Here is a 17,405-nt window from a genome sequence, read left to right as displayed (position 1 = left end):
TCCTCCATCAAACTAATTTAAATGGCCTCAAGACAACGCAGCCCAAGTGTCTAGAAGCTGCCCTTTGCTTTGCTGCAGACAATTCTGTTGAGAGGAAGATAACCATCCTGAGCTGGAGCCAGCTGAGATGCAGGGAAGAGGCCGGCAATGCTCCCGCTTCTGAAAACAGGTGGGCATGCCTCCCCCCCACCTCTGGATTGAGACAGGTTAAAATCTTGGCTTAAAGTCTTGGCTGCTGAAGTTTCTGAGCTGGAAACCATGCCCCCCACCCCAACACACACGCGTCCCTATAACAAAAGATGAAAAGTAACACAAAAGGTGAAGGAATAGTAAGTGGACAATATTCGGTGAAGGGAAGATTCACTGAACAAAAGGAAACAATGCCAATGAGCTCAGGATCTGGAAACAGATGAAGGGGCATGGAAATGGCTTTGAGATCAAGCAGTTGCAGCGGAGCAGCACGAGGTCCTTGCCCCCGTCCTGCATGCGAGGCGGAGCAGGCTCCACATAACCACCTGCGGCAGCCCTGACCTAGGCGCCTAGGAAATTATGCCCCTCCCTTCCTCTCTCCCACCAGAGGGGTGCCTGGCACCCAACCTTGCACAGCCTGACCCAGCAGGACTGAGATGACAGTCAATAATTGAGAAAGTGCTCAAAAATCCAAGCCCCTGAAAGTGGAGGCCAGACAAGCACTTCCCCAGGGCAGATGAAGGGCCAACTCAGGGTGTGTTGACTCCTGCTTCCCCAGGGTCACCTTGTAGAAATGACTCCAAAAGGGCCTGGGGCTGGGACCATCATAAATTGGTGTGACCCTCCAGCGTAAATACAGGCAATGCCTAGACAGGCACAATGGGACCTTTGGAACCATGACCACTGCCAACGTCCCAGACAAATAGGTAATCTGTGAAAACAGGTAGATCCCTGGAGCAGGTCCCCACCAGGAATTCCAATGGTTAGTCTGCACATCTGGATTTTGACAAAACTATCCTTCACTGGAAGATCTCGTGGGCCCCAACCTGAAAAAATACTGTGACTAAGTTTTTTCTGTAATGACTGTACTATTGTCACAGCAATTGGAACTACAAGTGCAGGCAGGACATATTTTGATCCACACAACTATTTGTATATTTCCATTAAAACTTTTAATCGCTGTAACTTATTAAATCCTCAGTGTTAGTTTTACGTGACAATTAAAAACCTTCTGGAAATGTGTCAAAAAGTCTAATGTAAGTACTAACTTCTAGAGCTGGGAAGTCTAATAAAAATATTAAATTTCAGCTAAATTATATCATAGCTCTAATCTATTTGGAGCTTTTTATAAATCGGTTCTTGTAGAACCTGGGTACTAGTGTGAAAGATTTACAGTATTATAAAAACATTATAGTACTTCAACTTTCAGGGTAAAGTTTGAAAACTTTTCTGATGGATCTTTACATTAATTCATTTTTACTTTCTGACATTCCTAATTTCTTAAGATTTGGGCTAAGTGAATTCTAAGACAGTGAATCTCTCATTTCAAAGGTCTTTAAAGAGTAAAAGCCTGACAAGGAGCTGACACTCGTGCCCAAAATAATACAAAGAATTAAAAGATTTGGACACACTTAAAAAGTTATATTCGCATTTTTCTCCAAGATACAAGGTTTCCTACCCTTGTCTATTATCTGAGGTTCCTGCGGAAGGCACCTCCTGACATGGCTCCCAAGGACCCCCACTTCCCAGTATCCGAGCCCTTGAGTGACTCCCCCCCTTGAGTGTGCCCTGGACCTATGACTCCTTCCGACAAATAGAAAACGGCCAATGTGATGGGATGCTATTTCCAAATTTAAGTTTTAAAAGACTGACCTCTGTCTTGCTCACACTCTCTCCTGCCCTCTCAACTGCTCACTCTGACGAAGCCAGCTACCATGTCCTGATGGAGGGGCCCACCTGGCAAGGAACCCAGGGCAGCTTCTAGTCAATAGTTGAGGCCCTTTAGCCAACAACTGAATGCTCCCAGCAACCATGCAAGTGAGCTTGGAAGCAGACCCGCCACCATTCGAGCTGAGTTGACTGCAGCACCAGCTGACACCTGATTGCATCCTGTGACTGATCCAGAGCCAGAGAACACAGCTAGGGCCACGCCCAGGTTCCCGACCCAAAGAAATGGTGAGAAAATAAAGCCATTAAGTTTGGGTGGATAACTTGTTACACAGCGATCAATAACTAACACAGTTAGTTATCTCCCTCCCTTAGAGGGAGACTAGGATTTGTCTCTCTTCTTCTCAGAAAGTTGGTGCCCCAGAAACACTGAGAGATGAGACTCATCTGGACCCGTGCACTTAGGGGGTCAATTCCAAGATACTTAAAAAAAAAAGAAATGATGACATCAACTTCTAAGCTAACTGGCCTCTAATTTAAACACATAGCATGACAATGTCAAAAAATATTTTTAATTAGAGTAAGTTCTTGTGCTCAAATCAATTTTTTAAAAAATCAAAGATATAAACAGTCATAATGCGTGCTATTTATGGTCTTTCTTTTTCTATCCTTGCCATCACCAGCAGTCCCTGTTTTATTCTGTTTTACTCCAGCGTTCAAATAGAACACCACAGTGTGCACCTCAGTTTCTGATGTCACCACTGAAAGAGACGAGGACTCTGTTTTAAAAAAATAACTGACTTCATGTTTGCGAGAGAAAACCTAGAGGTGAGCCTGAAGATCCTTGTTGTCACAGAAAAGTAAGGATGCTCTCAAAAAATGTCTGAAAATGGTGAAAATGAATCTGGTTTGACCAACCTGTGATCATTTGAGCAGCAGTAATAAGCAATAATTATAGTCGATTAAAGCAAGTCCAGACCTTCCAAAGCCACTCACTCATGATGGTCAAGCATTAAGTGCTCTTTCAAAACTTCTCCTTGCTGGCCTGAACCCATTAACTCACGCTTGATTCCAAAGAGTCAAACGCAGGGCGAAATGGAAGGCCGGATATAAAACCGCCCGCAGGAGCCACGGGGGAGCAAGGAACCGGGTCTGTGACCCCGGGATTGGTTTCGGTACCACGGTAAAGCGGAGCTGGGGCGATCGGAAAGGAAACAGGCGCTCCAAGGTCCTGGGACGCTGGCCCTGGGAGTGTGGGCAACGGCCCTGTTCTCACTGGATGGGGGTGAGCCTCAAGGTGCTGGGAAAGTTCAAGGTTAGTAAACAGCTTTTGAAGAACAGGACAGGGCCCACCCGTGCGATGTTCTTCACGGGTGTTGCGGGAAGCCCCCTACAAAGGCGGAAAACCCCACAGGTACGGAGCTCTGGCCTCACCTCTGGAAGCTAAGGGGCCGGGCAGTGCTGCGCGGCCCTGGGCGGGGAGCTTCCACTCTTCTGCGGAATGTCCGCTTCCTCGGCTTAACGAGGAAGGAAACGGGTGAATGGTCTGTTCTCTCCCCTCGCCAACCCACACCCCACAAAACCCGGGCCCTAGGTACCGGCATCTTCGATTTTAATAGATGTTGCCAATTTAGCTCTCAAAGACCTGTTTCAGTAGCCATGACTCAGCAATGAGCAGAGCCACCTAACTGCTCAGATGCTTTGCAAAACTTGATAGTCTCGAACGTCTTCGTTTACGCCAAACTGCTGAGGGGAAAGAAATGCTGGTTCATTGATTTAATTCACAGTCCAAAGAGCTGAGGGAGACAATCAAAAACTAAGGCCTTTTTCCCGGGTCGGTGTGGCTCAGCAATGGAAGTGTCGGCCCTTGCACCAAAGGGTCACAGGTTCGATTCCCGGTCAAGGGCACGTACCTGGGTTGCAGGTTCGATTCCCAGCCCCAGTCGGGGCTCATGCAGGAGGCAACCAATCGAGGTCTCTCTCTCACATCGATGTTTCTCTCTCTCTCTCTCTCTTCCCTGTGTCTCTCTCCCCCTCACCTCATCCTTTCCACACTCTCTGAAAAGCAATGGAAAAAATATCTTTGGATGACAATTAACTAAAAATAAAAAATACATAAAAAATAAACTAATGGCTTTCAAATAACGAATGCAACAAACTATTCTGGAAACTGGCAAAGGCTAAGAGTAATGCTGTTCCCATGCCAGGAACAGAGCTGGATGACTGACTGGTGTGATCTCTGGCTCTTACAGCACCAAAGCTTTGCTGTGCCCACTTTTACAGCTGCAGAAATATGGGTTCCGAACAGAGAAGTAACTTATCAAGGACACATCCCAAGCTGGGAGCCAGGATTTATATAGTTACACAACCATCACCACCTTCCAGTTTTCAAATCTCTCTATCACTTCAAAATAGTTTCTCTATAAATCCCTGTTCCTGTGCCCAGCCCCAGGCAACCACTGATCTGCTTCCTGTCTCTATAGATTTGCCTTTTCTGAATATTTCATATAATGTGTCATCTTTTGCATCTGGCTTCTTTTGCTTAGCATAATGCTTTTTGAAGTCCGTCCATGTTGTGGTGTGCAGTATATCAATAGTTCATGCCTTCCTGTTGCTAGCCCTGTTGCTAGCCCTGTTCCACTGGATGGATTCCCCAGCTAGTGGTCACTGGGATGGCCTCCAGTGTTTGGCTACTATAAATAATGCTGCCCTGAACGTTCACGCATGGGTCTTTGTGTAGACATGTTTCCAATTCTTTTTGGGTACATCCTTAGAAGTAGAATTGCTGGATCCTATGGCACATATATGTTTAACTTTTTAAAGAAACTGCCAAACTGCTTACCAAAGTAATTTCACCATTTTTTGTTCCCTCCAGCACCCAATAAAAATTTTAAGCTGAATGTTTGAGAAATTGGAAAGAATGTATATCTATTCCACTCATGCACAGTGGATGTGTGTGTGTCAGGCAGCAGTCCGACTCCAGCGTGAAATGAAAATAAGTCTGTAACACTGTGGATCACATCAGTGTACTAGTTCTCCGCCAGCCTGATGGCTTCTGAGCAGCCACTGTGTAAATACCTAGGATGGGCCAAGTAAAATAATGCTGACATTTGGGATAAAATAGGCCAAATGATCACCAGTTCTCAGTGGCTCCTTGCCCTTTCACTGTTCCACTTTTCTGACCCATTAATTCTCATTTTTTTCACAGTTGACTTCTGGTCAGTTCCTTGGGATCTCTCCATAGAATCCTCATTGGGTCCCTCTGTAGCTTCTTTAGTGCCTGAAACTCTTACTAACAGATAATAAATAAATGGCGTTATCATGTTCGTGTCTCTGTTTCCCAGGCAAATAAAAGTGTCCAGCAAGCCCACACCAGATTCTGAACCCCATGACCCCAACTGGCCACCCTGGCCCAGCTGGACACAACACTAGTGATACCACTGTCCCTTTGGCTGCATCTGAATGTTATTAATCCATAAAAAAAAAAAACAACAACAAAAACTATGGCTTTCTTCCTCTCCAAACCAATCGACTCCATTTTATAAGATTTCAGAGACACTCCAGCTGCTTCCTAACATCTACGTGGTGTTGCCTCCTGGCCCCAGGTCTGTAAAGTGCTGGCAAATGCTATTACACTTGTCGGACATGGTTTATCTTCAGTAACCTCGTAGCTCTGTTCTTTCTTTTCTGGAGTGCCATGGCCCTCTCTATGGTTGTTTAGTCTTCCGTTGTTTATCAAGTGCACAAAGCATCTTTCTCCCCCACCCCCACTGCCCTAGAGTGCCCGCACTTGATTTCTGGGTGAGAGATGCAAACGGAGGAGGGGACAGGCCCTGGGGGAAGGAAGATTGGATGAGGGAGGGGGGTAGGGAGTGAGAATAAACCCAAACACTTCTCCGTTACAATGAGCAACCATGTGGGGGTTTTTTTAATCAATTCTCATTTAGGAAGGTAAATGCCCTTAAAACAGTGCCAGTCTAAACCCTCGAATGGCCACATGTATTAGTGGCACCTGTTAGAAAATTTCATTTTAAATCTCTTTCTAAAAGTGGGGGCAGGAAATCAACCTCCAACAAGAAGAAAAACTAGCAGTCATCACCCAAACCCAGCCATCTAAATGGCAATTCCTAACGGAGCTCGTCCTCGATGCTCCCTTGGCCAGTGCACCTACACCAGTGCCCAGGCCAGGCATGGTCAAGGCTCTCCAGTAGGACAAAGTCCTGCCGAGACCAGGCTCCTTCCCACTCTGCATACGGCATCTTCAGCCTTCACAAAACCCACTGAGGCAGCTATAACTATCCTCCTTTTACAGATGAGAAGCCGGAGATCCGAGAAGGTAAATGACTTGCCCAAGCTGGCAGAGCTAGAGAGACGCAGCGGCAGGATTCAAACTGAGGACTTCAGACTCCAAAGCTCCCTGTCCCTCATCATAGTTGCCACAAGACACCACCATCTCTTCATCATCATCAATAAATATTTATCAAGGAAGGGCCCACCGCCTACATGGCATTGCTCTTGTTTCCACAGCAACACACTGTTGGAGAGTCACGGGAGTATCCTGTGCTTAAAAGAACAATGCTGTAATGCCCTGTGATCATGGCTCTGAAAGGTGACAGTTACATGCTACAGCCGACGCCTCTCAGCTGGCAGCTTGGAGCCTGCAGGAGCTATGCCAGGGAAAGGCAAGAAGAAATGAAGTAGAGGAGAAAGGCAGTGGGTTGTAACCCAAGGAGATGGTCTGCTTTCACTATGAATGTGTTTGCGACTGTTGCTGAAACAGAATCCAAGCCAGGTTTGCACGTTAATTGTTCTTTTATTAGGAAACAAATCAAGCAATCCAGGACAGAAAGTAAAATCTGACTGTACTGCTAACAGTTCCCCAGAGGTCTCTGGCAATGATTATCGAGTTAAATGACTGCATTGCTAACAACTGCGATCTCAAGCCAGCCCCCTCTAGGATCCATTTTTGCTCTCAATGTGTGAAGGCTGAAACCCGGTAGTAAATGGACCAATTACCCCCTTATCTGTTTGTTTAACTGTTTCCTTCTTAACCCATCCTAAATCATGCTTTGCCACACTCTTTAACAGGATGATTTTAAATGTTTTTTCACTATCATTCCTTACAAAAAATCATCCTGACTCATGAAACACTATCTTAGAGCAAGGAAGAAGGAAACTGCCTTTGGATGACAGGCTTACAACCACAGACTTCTGGACACAGTGACCAACATGTTATAGCAAAACATATCACCCCAACTGTGAACTGGATGTAAGCTCACAAACTTGAAATTGCTTTTTCAGACTGGGAATCTCATATTAAAAGAATGTGGAGAGCACGCCGTTGAATTTTAAAATGTATCATTTACCCAAACTTCACAAAAGTTTCAAATAAGATGCTCAAAAGGAAATCAAGCTATTGTGTTATTTATGCTAGATTTGGATTCCAACAATTTCTGTGTTTAGAAAAAAAAAAGTAAGAATGTAAGTCCATTTTTAAAAGTCAACATTGGCAGCATTGCTGCACCTACAAATGCAGATGTTCATGAAGGAACCTGGAAAAATAATCTAACTTAATTGGTCTAGTTAGCAAGAAACTAGAATGAATAGCTATACACAGAAAATCCCCATTTTTACAAATGAGTGAGGCTTAAAATACACCCAGTCTCCAAAGCAATCTACTCCCACTCATTTAAGGAGCCCGTGGAACAAACGCAGTCACTTGCTAAGTATATGCTCGGGAAGGTTTGCAGGGACCACCCAGCTCAGGCAGGACCAAAAGACACACACGGTGGATTTCCTCCCAAACTGTACTCCAGGATTGCTTCTCTTTCCCCTGTGTTCCAAAGAGCAAACGAAGAAAAGGTGCTGGCTCCTCGCTCTTCTCTAATGTTTTAACAAAAGGCTGCTGAATAAACACATTACTCATTTAAACACTGAAAAGAGAAGTTCAGTTCCTGAGATGAAAGCCACCGAGATTTGCATGTTAACCGTTGTGGGCGAGCGCCACCTGGCGGGGGCATCCGGAACCTGCGTGCTTTCGGCGCCGAACGGGTCCCCAAGCCGCTACGGTTTTACCGCACGCTAACCCCAAGATCCGACTGAGCGAGACGCACGGTGGAATATTTTTGATATTGTTTTTTTGGGAAGGTGCGCACTATTAATATGGGCCAGGACTTGGAGGATCGGAAAATCTAAGTGACGAATCATGCCTGGGTCCACAGGACTGCCACAGACAGCCTCCTTCCCTCCCCTCCCTAGCACATCTAGCACGGACCCGAGCCCGGGAAAACAAGAACTGAGCACCATCTTTAGAACAGTGTCGTGGCTGTCCCTCTCCTCTCCCTTGCTAACCCCATCTCTCCGCTTCACACACCTCAAAAGAAGCGTCCTAGTCGCCTCACTTCCCAGCGAGGGGAGTCCCATATTCGGTTCCCATTTTGGTTTGGAGCGAGGGAGACCCCAGTGCATTTCCTTCCAACAGGATGTCACTCCAGAGGTTCTTAACTTCAGAAGCAGCCTATTTAATGACGTTTGCCCCAAAGCTCCTTTCTCGTCTGTCTGTCTGTCTCCTTTTCTTTCTTCTTTCTTTCTCTCAGCATGATAATATACTGGGCACCGCTGGTAGTCAGCAGTCCAAAACGAGCCTTTCCCAAGTCCCGCCTGCCCATCTCAGCCTGTCCCCGTCACCCCAGCGGCCTCCACGCAGTGTGGTCACAGCAAAGCCAACTGGTGCTAAGAAATTTCAAGGTGATTCTGAACTTGGCAGCACACCCTGGCCACTTCTTCCCTTCTCTCCTTCCCGCCACTGCTTTTTTGGGGGGTTCGGGGCTGGGAACTGCCTGTGGTACAGTTTGGAAGTGCGTAAGCCCCTGAGCCGTGGGGGGCTGCTGTGCATGCCCACTTACCATCGGGAACCCCAACCCCACGCTGAGCACTGCCTCTGCTCCCCTCCTCCCCACGGTCAGACCCAAAGGTGAGTCCTCCAAACTTTTCAGGAGCAGACGTGCTCACAGGTCAAAGCCACTCTACTTGAAGGGCCTTTAACACCGGCGCACATTTGCTCTGGATAAAAACCAGGGGACAGGGAGGGGGTGGCTCGCTCGGTGGTTAACCCCCCGCCCCCCATGCAATCAGCGCCTGCTTAAGGGCCAGCTAAAGGGCGCGGTGCGCTGAGCGGTCTGAGCTTCCCGCACACCCGGGAGAGCAGCAGCCCAGCCCCGCAGCCGAGGCCTGCTGGCGACCAGTCCGCCCCGCAAAAAGCGCGCGCCGCCCGAGGAGCCGCCGGGCCCTGGCGCTCCACGCCCGGCGTCGCCGCCGCGTCTTCTCTCGCCCCAAACACGCAAGGGACGGATTCCGACAAGTGGGAGGCAGCAAGTGGGAATATTCGCAACAACCGCGGAAAGTTACTCCAGCCCGCGGGGCGGGGGGAGGGGGCGGCCGGAAAGTAACGCGGAAACTTGGCCAGACGCGGGCTCGCTGGCTCCCGGGCGGCTGCCGGCGGCTCCGGCCACCGGGACCCGAGCCCCTCCGCGAACGCGCACAACTTTCTCCCGCGCGGACGCCGCGGCGGGTCCCGGGAGGAGCGGGCAGCCGGGAGGCGCACTCACCTGCGGCGCTCTGAGCCCGGGCGCCGGGCAGCGGCGGCAGCTGCAGCCGCAGGAGCAGGACGAGGGCGAGCGCGGCGATGCCCGCCATCCGGGCGGCGGGCGGCTCAGCCCCTCTCCGCGGGGGCCGGGGCCGGGACTGGGGCGCGCGCGGGGCGGCCCCGCATCGCCGGCTCGGCCGCGGGCTGTGCGTGCCCTGGGCGCCCCGCTGGCTCCGCTAGGCTCCGGGAGCCCGCGCCGCTGCGCTCGGAGCCGAGGTGCGGCGCGCACTGAGGCTGGAGGCTGGGCGGGGGCGGGACGCGGGGGGGGGGGGGGCGGGGGGCGGTGTCCCCCGAGTCCTAACGCCGCCGCCGCTGTCGCCCGCCCCGCGCTCCGCCTCGGCCGCGCACACACCCTCGCGCGCACGCCCGCGCCTGGCACACGCCCGCGCCTGGCACTCGCGGGCTCCCCCGCTCCCCGTCCGCGGGGCTGGCCGGGTCGGGGCCTCTCCCACAGTCACGCGCCTACACACATCCCCCCCACCCCCCCGCACCCACATGCCCCGCAGAGTCCTCGCCTCTTCGCCCAGCGCAGCGCCACGCAGCCAAGCCTCGTCTGCCCGGCTGGGGCGCAGGTACGGGGCGGTGTGGGGAGGAGGGAAAGCGGGAGCAGCCCACAGGTGAGTGGGGGCGGGGCGAGGATGCCGAGTGAATGGGGGAGGGGAGGGGAGGGGCGTTGTCCTAAACTGGGGCGGGCCTCTGCTGGCAGGGGTCTCAGGCACGCCCTGAGTCGAGAATTTCATCTGAGTCGACACCTCCCCCACAACCACACACACACACACACGCACACGCACACACACACGCGAGCGCGCACACACGCACTCTTCTGGGCTCCTCGATGACTGTGCCGCTATCGCCAGCCCCCCACCCCCACCTCAGCCGCCCAGGTACCCTTATGCACCTACGTTTCTCCCTTGTCCCAACCCCCAAGCTGCAGGAGGAAAAGGGGCACGAGGCCTCCCCCTCTTTCTTGCTGCCTTCCCCCCTTCCCTTTCTCCAGAGACAGAACCCTATAGTTTTTCCCTTTTTCTTCCTGGTCTGAACAAAGACCTGGTTGGGGCTCATAAACCACAGATCAGAGTCAGAGCTGTCCCTTGGCTAAGACTCTCTGCTCTCCTGGGAGTGGGGAGGCCTAGGCTGTAAAAACCAGGGGCAGGGCCACCTGGGCAGTGCTCAAGAGATTCACACTGTGAACCTGTCCAAAGCCCCCCTTCCTCTGTTTCAGCACAGCAACAGCCCCCCCCCACCCTCATCCTTTTGGGGATTCCAAGGATTGGACAGACTTTGGGGGAGAAATGTGAAAGTCAGGCATGGCCAAGGTTTCCATAGTGGGGATCCTCAGGCTCTGGACTGAGTTGCTAAGGCAGAGAACACAGGGCCTCTCTCCCCAAGTTCCCACTAGGTGGAGTGGAACAGTTCTCTTGAATGGAGACCCATTAACTCCCACCTGCACTTGTAATCCCAGGCACATGCTTCCACCACTATCCCCACCTTCAAAAGGCAAAGGGCTTGGACTAGTCTATTAGAACAGCCAGTGTGTCCCACACATAAAAACTGCCAGGCAGGTTTCTCTGTGTGCTGGTTCGCATGCCCCTGAGGAAAGTGGGATTGCACAGGTGGGGATGGTGGGAGCTTTGAGGGGAACTTTCACAGGCTGCCTCAGAGATTCTTAATAATTCTACAAATACTTAGGGAGCACTTAACAGTGTGCCTTACTTACTCTGTGCTAAGTCTGGATATGCAGAGATGAGTGGCCCTCAGGACATTTGCAATCAGAGATCCCTTCTGCTCAGAGGTGAACTTCTGGCTGCTTCCTAACCCTTCCCCTAAGCCTGAGGAGAGGCCTGACACCAGCCCATGACCTATGACCCTGGGCATGGCTGATTGCTAATCTCAGGGTAGGACCCAGGAGAGCAGGAGGTTTCTAAGCCACTAAGGAGCTTGGTGTCAGGCTTCTAACTTGTCCCTGATCCCTTGGGCACCTGTTCATTCCCTCTCCCAAGCTTTCTGAGTATAAAACAGCAGCTCTCATAGAGTCTTCAGAGCACAGGTCCTCCTGCTCCCTCCTGAGCCCTCCTACTATTTATGTTATATCGCTGCCCACAAAGCTCCCAGGTCTGAATGGGGTTTAAGTGGCCCTGAGAAAAGCTCCATTTCAAAGGTAACTGAGCTGGGGGAGCAGGACCAGTGCCCGACCTCAGTACCAGGCTATACCTGCCCAGGGTGAACCCTGGCCCTCTATGCTTTCCCAGCCGCCCTCCACATCCAGAAACTGCCCTCTCTATTTTTTTCAGGAGCACCTGCTCTCACCTGCTGTCCAACAGGGCTCTGGCACCCAGGCACACTACTGAGCTTTTTCACCTGCTGTTTCCTCTGTCTGGAGGGCCCTTTCCTGCATCATCTCCCTGGTAAACTCACGCTGGTCCTTAAGGCTTCCTATGAAACTCTGACCAAGATGCACTTCCTGCTCAAGGTCTGTTGCCAAGGCCCCTGGGCTGGCCACTGTAATGATGCTTTTCACACTGTAGGAATGTGGTTTCTCTCCTTGGTCTGTTCCACAAGGCTGCTGGGTGACGGAAGGAGAGGGCTGGCTCAAGGCCACAGATGCCTCAAGCCAGGCCCCCTCTCAACTGGCTTCTCGGGGACCGGAGAGTGACAGCAGCATCCCCCACCCTCCTTCCCAGGAGCCCAGTGCTAATTAGAAAAGAGGGGCTGCTTTCCCATCTGCCCCCATCAGCCAGGGGAGCTCAGGGCTGGGCTCAATGTCAGTGCTGGGGCAAGGAGGTGGGGCCTGGGGTGAGTTTGGTGATGCTGGAGAGGGTGGAGTGATGCTCAGCCCCCTTTAATTCTGCTCAAGAAAGCAGCCTCTTATCCTTGGGGTGACTCAGCCCTTAACCCTTTGGAACCTTTGGCAAGCCCTCTCTGGGCCTCAGTTTCCCTATCTGCACAGTGGCTTCCCTTTCAGCTCTGGTGGGTGCTCAGACAGGAGTGATCATATATTTTAGCTGCAGATCTCTTAATCCCAGCACAGTTTTAGGGGAAGCCTGAAACTCGGGGCATCCTTTCAACAAGTGAGCTTAGTGGCTGCTGCATGCCAGGGATGGCAGGGCTGTGGGCTTGCAGCTTGAACAATAGGTGCAGTCTTGGCCCTTATGGGGAAGACTGGGCGATAACGGAGGTAAAAGACAGGGACAGATGGAGATGGCCTCCATCTATCTCCCAACTCTTCCCCTGTCCCCAAGGATAGTCGGCCCTCCAGTGGGGAGCAAAGCACTAGGTGGGGGTTGGGAGGAGACACATTAGGCCAAGGTGATATAGCTACTGTTTTATTCCCATCTTACAAATGAGGACATTGAGGCTCAAAGAGGGCAAAGACCCCTGTGTAAGAAGGTGGCCAAGGAATGGCCACTCCATTAGAGCTTTTTATCTTCTTAATGTGAAGCAGGGTGCCACTAGCCATTTAAATTTAAAATTTAGAAATTCAGTTTTTATAGTCACACTACCACATTTCAAGAGCTCTGTAGCCATGTGTGGCTCCTGGCTGCCCAATTGGAGAGCACAGATATAGAACATTTCCATGCTTTTTCTGGAAAGTTCTATGCCGCCACACTGTTTTAGAACAGAGGTCAGCAAACTACTTCCAGTGGGCCAGAGATGGCCCCCTGCTATTTTTATAAATAAAGTTTTATTGGGACACATCCTGCCTATGTGTTTACGTACTGCCTGTGGCTGTTATCTGCCCTACTGAGGCCCAGTTGAGTAATTGTGACAGAGTCTGGCTGGCCCTCAATACCTAAGGTATTTCCTGTCTTGCCCTTTAGAGAAGTTTGCTGGCCCTTCTCTTGAGGCAGTCTCACAGCACCGTCTGATAATCATTGGTCTAAAACCAGTTCTCAGACTGTGATCCCTAGACCAGTCGCCTCAGCATCACCTGGGAACCTGTTAGAAATGCACATTTTCAGGCCCCACCCCTGACTGACTGAATCAGAAGTGCTGGAGGTGGGGCCCAGGAGTCTGTGTTTTAACCAGCCTCCCTAGAGATTCGGATGCAGATTCAAGCTGAAAGCCACTGATCTAAAACACCCATGGAGGAAACACCATCGAGTGACTGGCACAGTGACGGTGTTAATGGGCTCCTGGGGGAACAGACCAGTTTGGAAAGATGTCAGGAGAGTCATAGCCCATTCGCTGCCTGGCTCCTCTGCAGCAAAGCCTCTGAGAGCCCTTTGATGAGGCCCAGCCAGCCAACTGGGAGGGGACACTCAGCAGCCCTGTGCTGATGCCCAGCCCTCCCCTCGCCCCCCACCCCGCCTCCCCTCCCCTGGTCGCCCCGCCCTCCCACGGAGTTGTCAGCACATTCAGAGCTGTCTCCACACATAAATTCATGGACCAGCTGTCTCTTTTAATCTGGTTGCAAGATGAAACCATTAATAGATGTCAGACACATTGGCAATGATCTCTTCATTAATTATTTCCTCCTTTCTGAGGAAAAAAAAATTAGTAACAAGCCACCATCAATAATTCAAAAATACAAGTTAACCTTTCTATTAGCAGAGTGGCTTCTGCACACACCACGGACTCTTTCAGAGCCAGTAGTTCTGGCTTGAATAATGTTTTTATGGCAGGAACATTAATGCTGTCTGTCAAGGCACGCAATTATAAATAACCCAAATGCAACTTAGAAACGATAAGTATTTTTCAAGTGTAACCTCATGAGCCAACCATTTTGTTCTGTAATAACATGCTCTACCCAGAGATATTGCTGTGTCCATAAGCAGGACCTTACGAAAGAATTATTTGCAGGTTGAGGCCCTGTGGTTAGATTTCCCTTGCGCCGACCCAATGCTGCTTCAAAGCTGGCTCCTCTCTCTGGGACACACAGAGCCCGGTGACACTTCCAGGTGACTTTGGTTTGGATGGCAGCATGCTCTTGGTAGGCATCCTCTGTTCCTTACACCCTTCCTGCTCCTATTCTTTTATGATTTTCAGACCCCCAACACCTGGTTCTTATTCTAGAACATGCTACATATTGGCAACACCCCCTTTTGGGGTGAGGCCTCGTACCTGCCCACATTCCCCACGCCTCCATTTACCACCCAGGTGACCATGAACTAGATACTCTCCCTCTCCAAATCTGTTTCCCCATCTGTGAAATTGGGGTGATTATTTCTACCTCGCTGAGCTAAGTGGGAATTAAGTGAATTAATGGAGATGAAAACACCTACAAGGCCTGGCCCACTCAAGAGGTACTTTCCTTTCTTTTCTATTCCAAGTCTTAGATTCGCCACACCACCCCAGCCTTGACTCCAGGCCAACTCTAATAGACATCTGGATGACAACACAGCATGGAGAGCCAGCTGCTCCGTCCCTGGGCCAAAACACCAGCACATGGTCCAGACTATTGGCAGGTAGACCTCAGTGCCAGAGAGGTCCTGAATTTAATGCTGGACGGCAGCTCACTTTGCCTAAGTACTCTGCCAAACAGCTGTTTCTCTTAATTAAACACATACACACAACAAAATTAAGTGATGTGTGCCAGGGCCCCTCCATGGATATTTGTGTCTCTAACCTGTGCCCAGCGCCTTGCTGAGCAGTGGGGATGCCGAGGTAATGTGACCCCATCCACAGGAGCCCACACTGAGAAGTCCCACCAGCACACCAGGGACAGGGTGGTGGTAATGTCAGGGTTTGACTAATGACATCAAAACATGAGCCTTTACTTCTCGCTCCCAGGAAAGTGGTTCTCTAACGAAGCAGGAGAAAAGCCACTGTTCTTGTGGCAGCCTGGTGTCTTGTAAATGGACATGGCCTTTTCAGAGCACCAAGTTTCCCCCAGGACTCTCAGCCTCTCTCCTTGTCCCAGACTCCAGACACAGATTCAGGAGGATCCCAGGTAGGGATGGACTCACCCACTGGAAGCGCAGCGAACCTGTTGCTTCTCTGTATCTCCCTGCAGTGAACTCAGCTCAAACTTCAGCTCCTCTCTGCCCCCTCTTCCCAGCCCCACCCTAAACAAGCAGTCAAGAAGACCGTCACTCCACAACCTTGTCACTCGCCAGCTTAAAATCCTTCAAGGATGCCCCATTGCCCTCAGAATAAAGTCCAAAATTCTTAATGTGGCCAACAAGGCCCTTCACTGGTTGGGCCTTACCTGCCTTCCTAAGCCTATCTCCTCCCGATTTCACCTTAAACTCCCCCCACGAGGAGTCCTCACCGGGTAGAGAAGGAAAGAAGGGCGCTCTGGGTAGCTGGGACAGCCAGGCACATGCTCACAGATGTGAAAGAGTCTGGACATTCAAATAGGACACAAGGAGAAGGCGTGGTGGGCAAGTGGACAGCATTCTCAACATGGGTCCCTGGGCCATGCCCGCTCCAGAACCACTCGGGGTGCTGGTTAATTTCATGTGGAACTGAATCAGAATCTCTAGAGGTTGTAGCTCAGGAGTTTGAGTTCTTAACTTGGACACAGGTGATTCTTAGGCACATGTACATTTGTAAATGGCTGATGCAAGGGAAGTTGAGAGCCTCCAGGGACAACTCTGAGCCTGCTGAGGCCAGGTCTGCATCTTGACCGTTTTTGTGTCTCTGACACCGATAAGGGCTTAGAGGATGAACACTGAGCCTGGAACACAAACATACATTGTATTTTAGCCAAGACTCCTTGAGGACATTCAACTCATACAAGTATAAGTGAAAAGAGGCATCCAGTGATGTATTTAGCAGAATGACTCGAGAGTACCTTCAGGCAAAGCTGGATTCAGGTACTCAGTTGCCATTCATTCTCTCTCCCTCACCCACCTCTCTCCAGATCTTAGTTGTGCTTCTCTCAGTGGGTGGTCAGGGAAGTTGGACAATGACAGCTCCGTACAGTTCTTGTAGCTTAGTACTCAGTAAAGAGAGAGAGAGAAAGAGAAAGAGAGCACATTTGCAACACCCTTGCCAAACTTGAGTGAAGACTAAAGTGTAGGGTTACATTCCATTTCCGAAAACAATCTGTTTGGCCAGGGAAGTGGTGGGGAGGACAGTGCTTTAATTGGCCTGCCTCGGTCATTTGTCCACCCCTCCATATTGGGATGGTCACCATAACTAACAGCCCAGGAAAGAGGGAATGGAGGGGGGAAGGAGTATCTTCTCCAAAGGATCTTGGGTAGTCAGGTGACATCTGTCCATCTCACTTATGAATCAAAATGTTCATTAACCTCTTTAATATGTGGTCTATAAACCTAACCATTTACATGGGGTCTGCCCTCTACTTACCTACCCCTCCTCTCACCCGACACCCCATTCAATCCCCACACCCACACAGACCCTCTGACTTTGACACAACCTCCCTCCCCCTTCCTCTGTGCCAAAGCATGAGTGTTCTCCTCAGTAGGTTCTCCACCAGACAGCTACTCCATCGCCAAGCCAGTGAAATAAATAATTCTTTCAATTTTAGAGAACGACATCTGTTTGAAAAATACTTTACTATGCTTCGCAGAAAGTCACTTCACCCAAAATGATAGCAGCCCCCAGAATCTCCTCCACGCCTCCTGGAACCGAGCGGGGTGGTGGCGGGGATGCCCAAGCGCACCGACATTGTGCGTTGGCGTGACAGGCCAGACTGCTCACGTTTATCCAAGCCGTTCCTTCTCACGTCAAGGAAAACATTGATAAATCATTATTTCTACAAGCTAAAAAAAAAAAAAAAAAAATGCTAATACCTCAAGGCAGGATGAGAGTGAGTTTGTTGAAATGAACGTGAAGAATGGGGGTTACGGTCCTGGAATGTAAAACCCCAGGAAAGACCGTCTGGGAACACAGAAATCATCTGTCTTATCTGGAAGCCTATCTTCAGAGTGGCAAAGGGAGGGATTGCTTGGAGCACAGAGTGGGCCCTGTGCTCTGGGGAGGGGGCTGAAGGGCA

The 17,405-nt window shown here is 50.5% G+C and overlaps 1 protein-coding gene across 7 annotated transcripts in view; it reads right to left on the bottom strand.

Moving 5' to 3' along the window:
- The window catches only part of PTPRT (protein tyrosine phosphatase receptor type T), a gene marked incomplete at its 5' end in the record, with an annotated part of 804,541 nt that extends 794,989 nt beyond the window's left edge, over positions 1-9,552 (bottom strand). For all 7 annotated transcript variants that reach the window (XM_081150334.1, XM_081150335.1, XM_081150338.1 and 4 more), the window contains one exon: positions 9,465-9,552. In XM_081150334.1, the coding sequence (XP_081006460.1) occupies positions 9,465-9,552 (88 nt within the window). The remainder of the gene's footprint in view (positions 1-9,464) is intronic.
- Between the last annotated feature and the right edge of the window lie 7,853 nt (positions 9,553-17,405).

Source organism: Miniopterus schreibersii (genome assembly GCF_964146895.1).
Source record: "Miniopterus schreibersii genome assembly, chromosome: 10".
Classification (NCBI taxonomy): Eukaryota; Metazoa; Chordata; class Mammalia; order Chiroptera; family Miniopteridae; genus Miniopterus; species Miniopterus schreibersii.
Note: the sequence above shows the minus strand (reverse complement) of the source record. Positions and strands in the feature narration are given on the sequence as shown.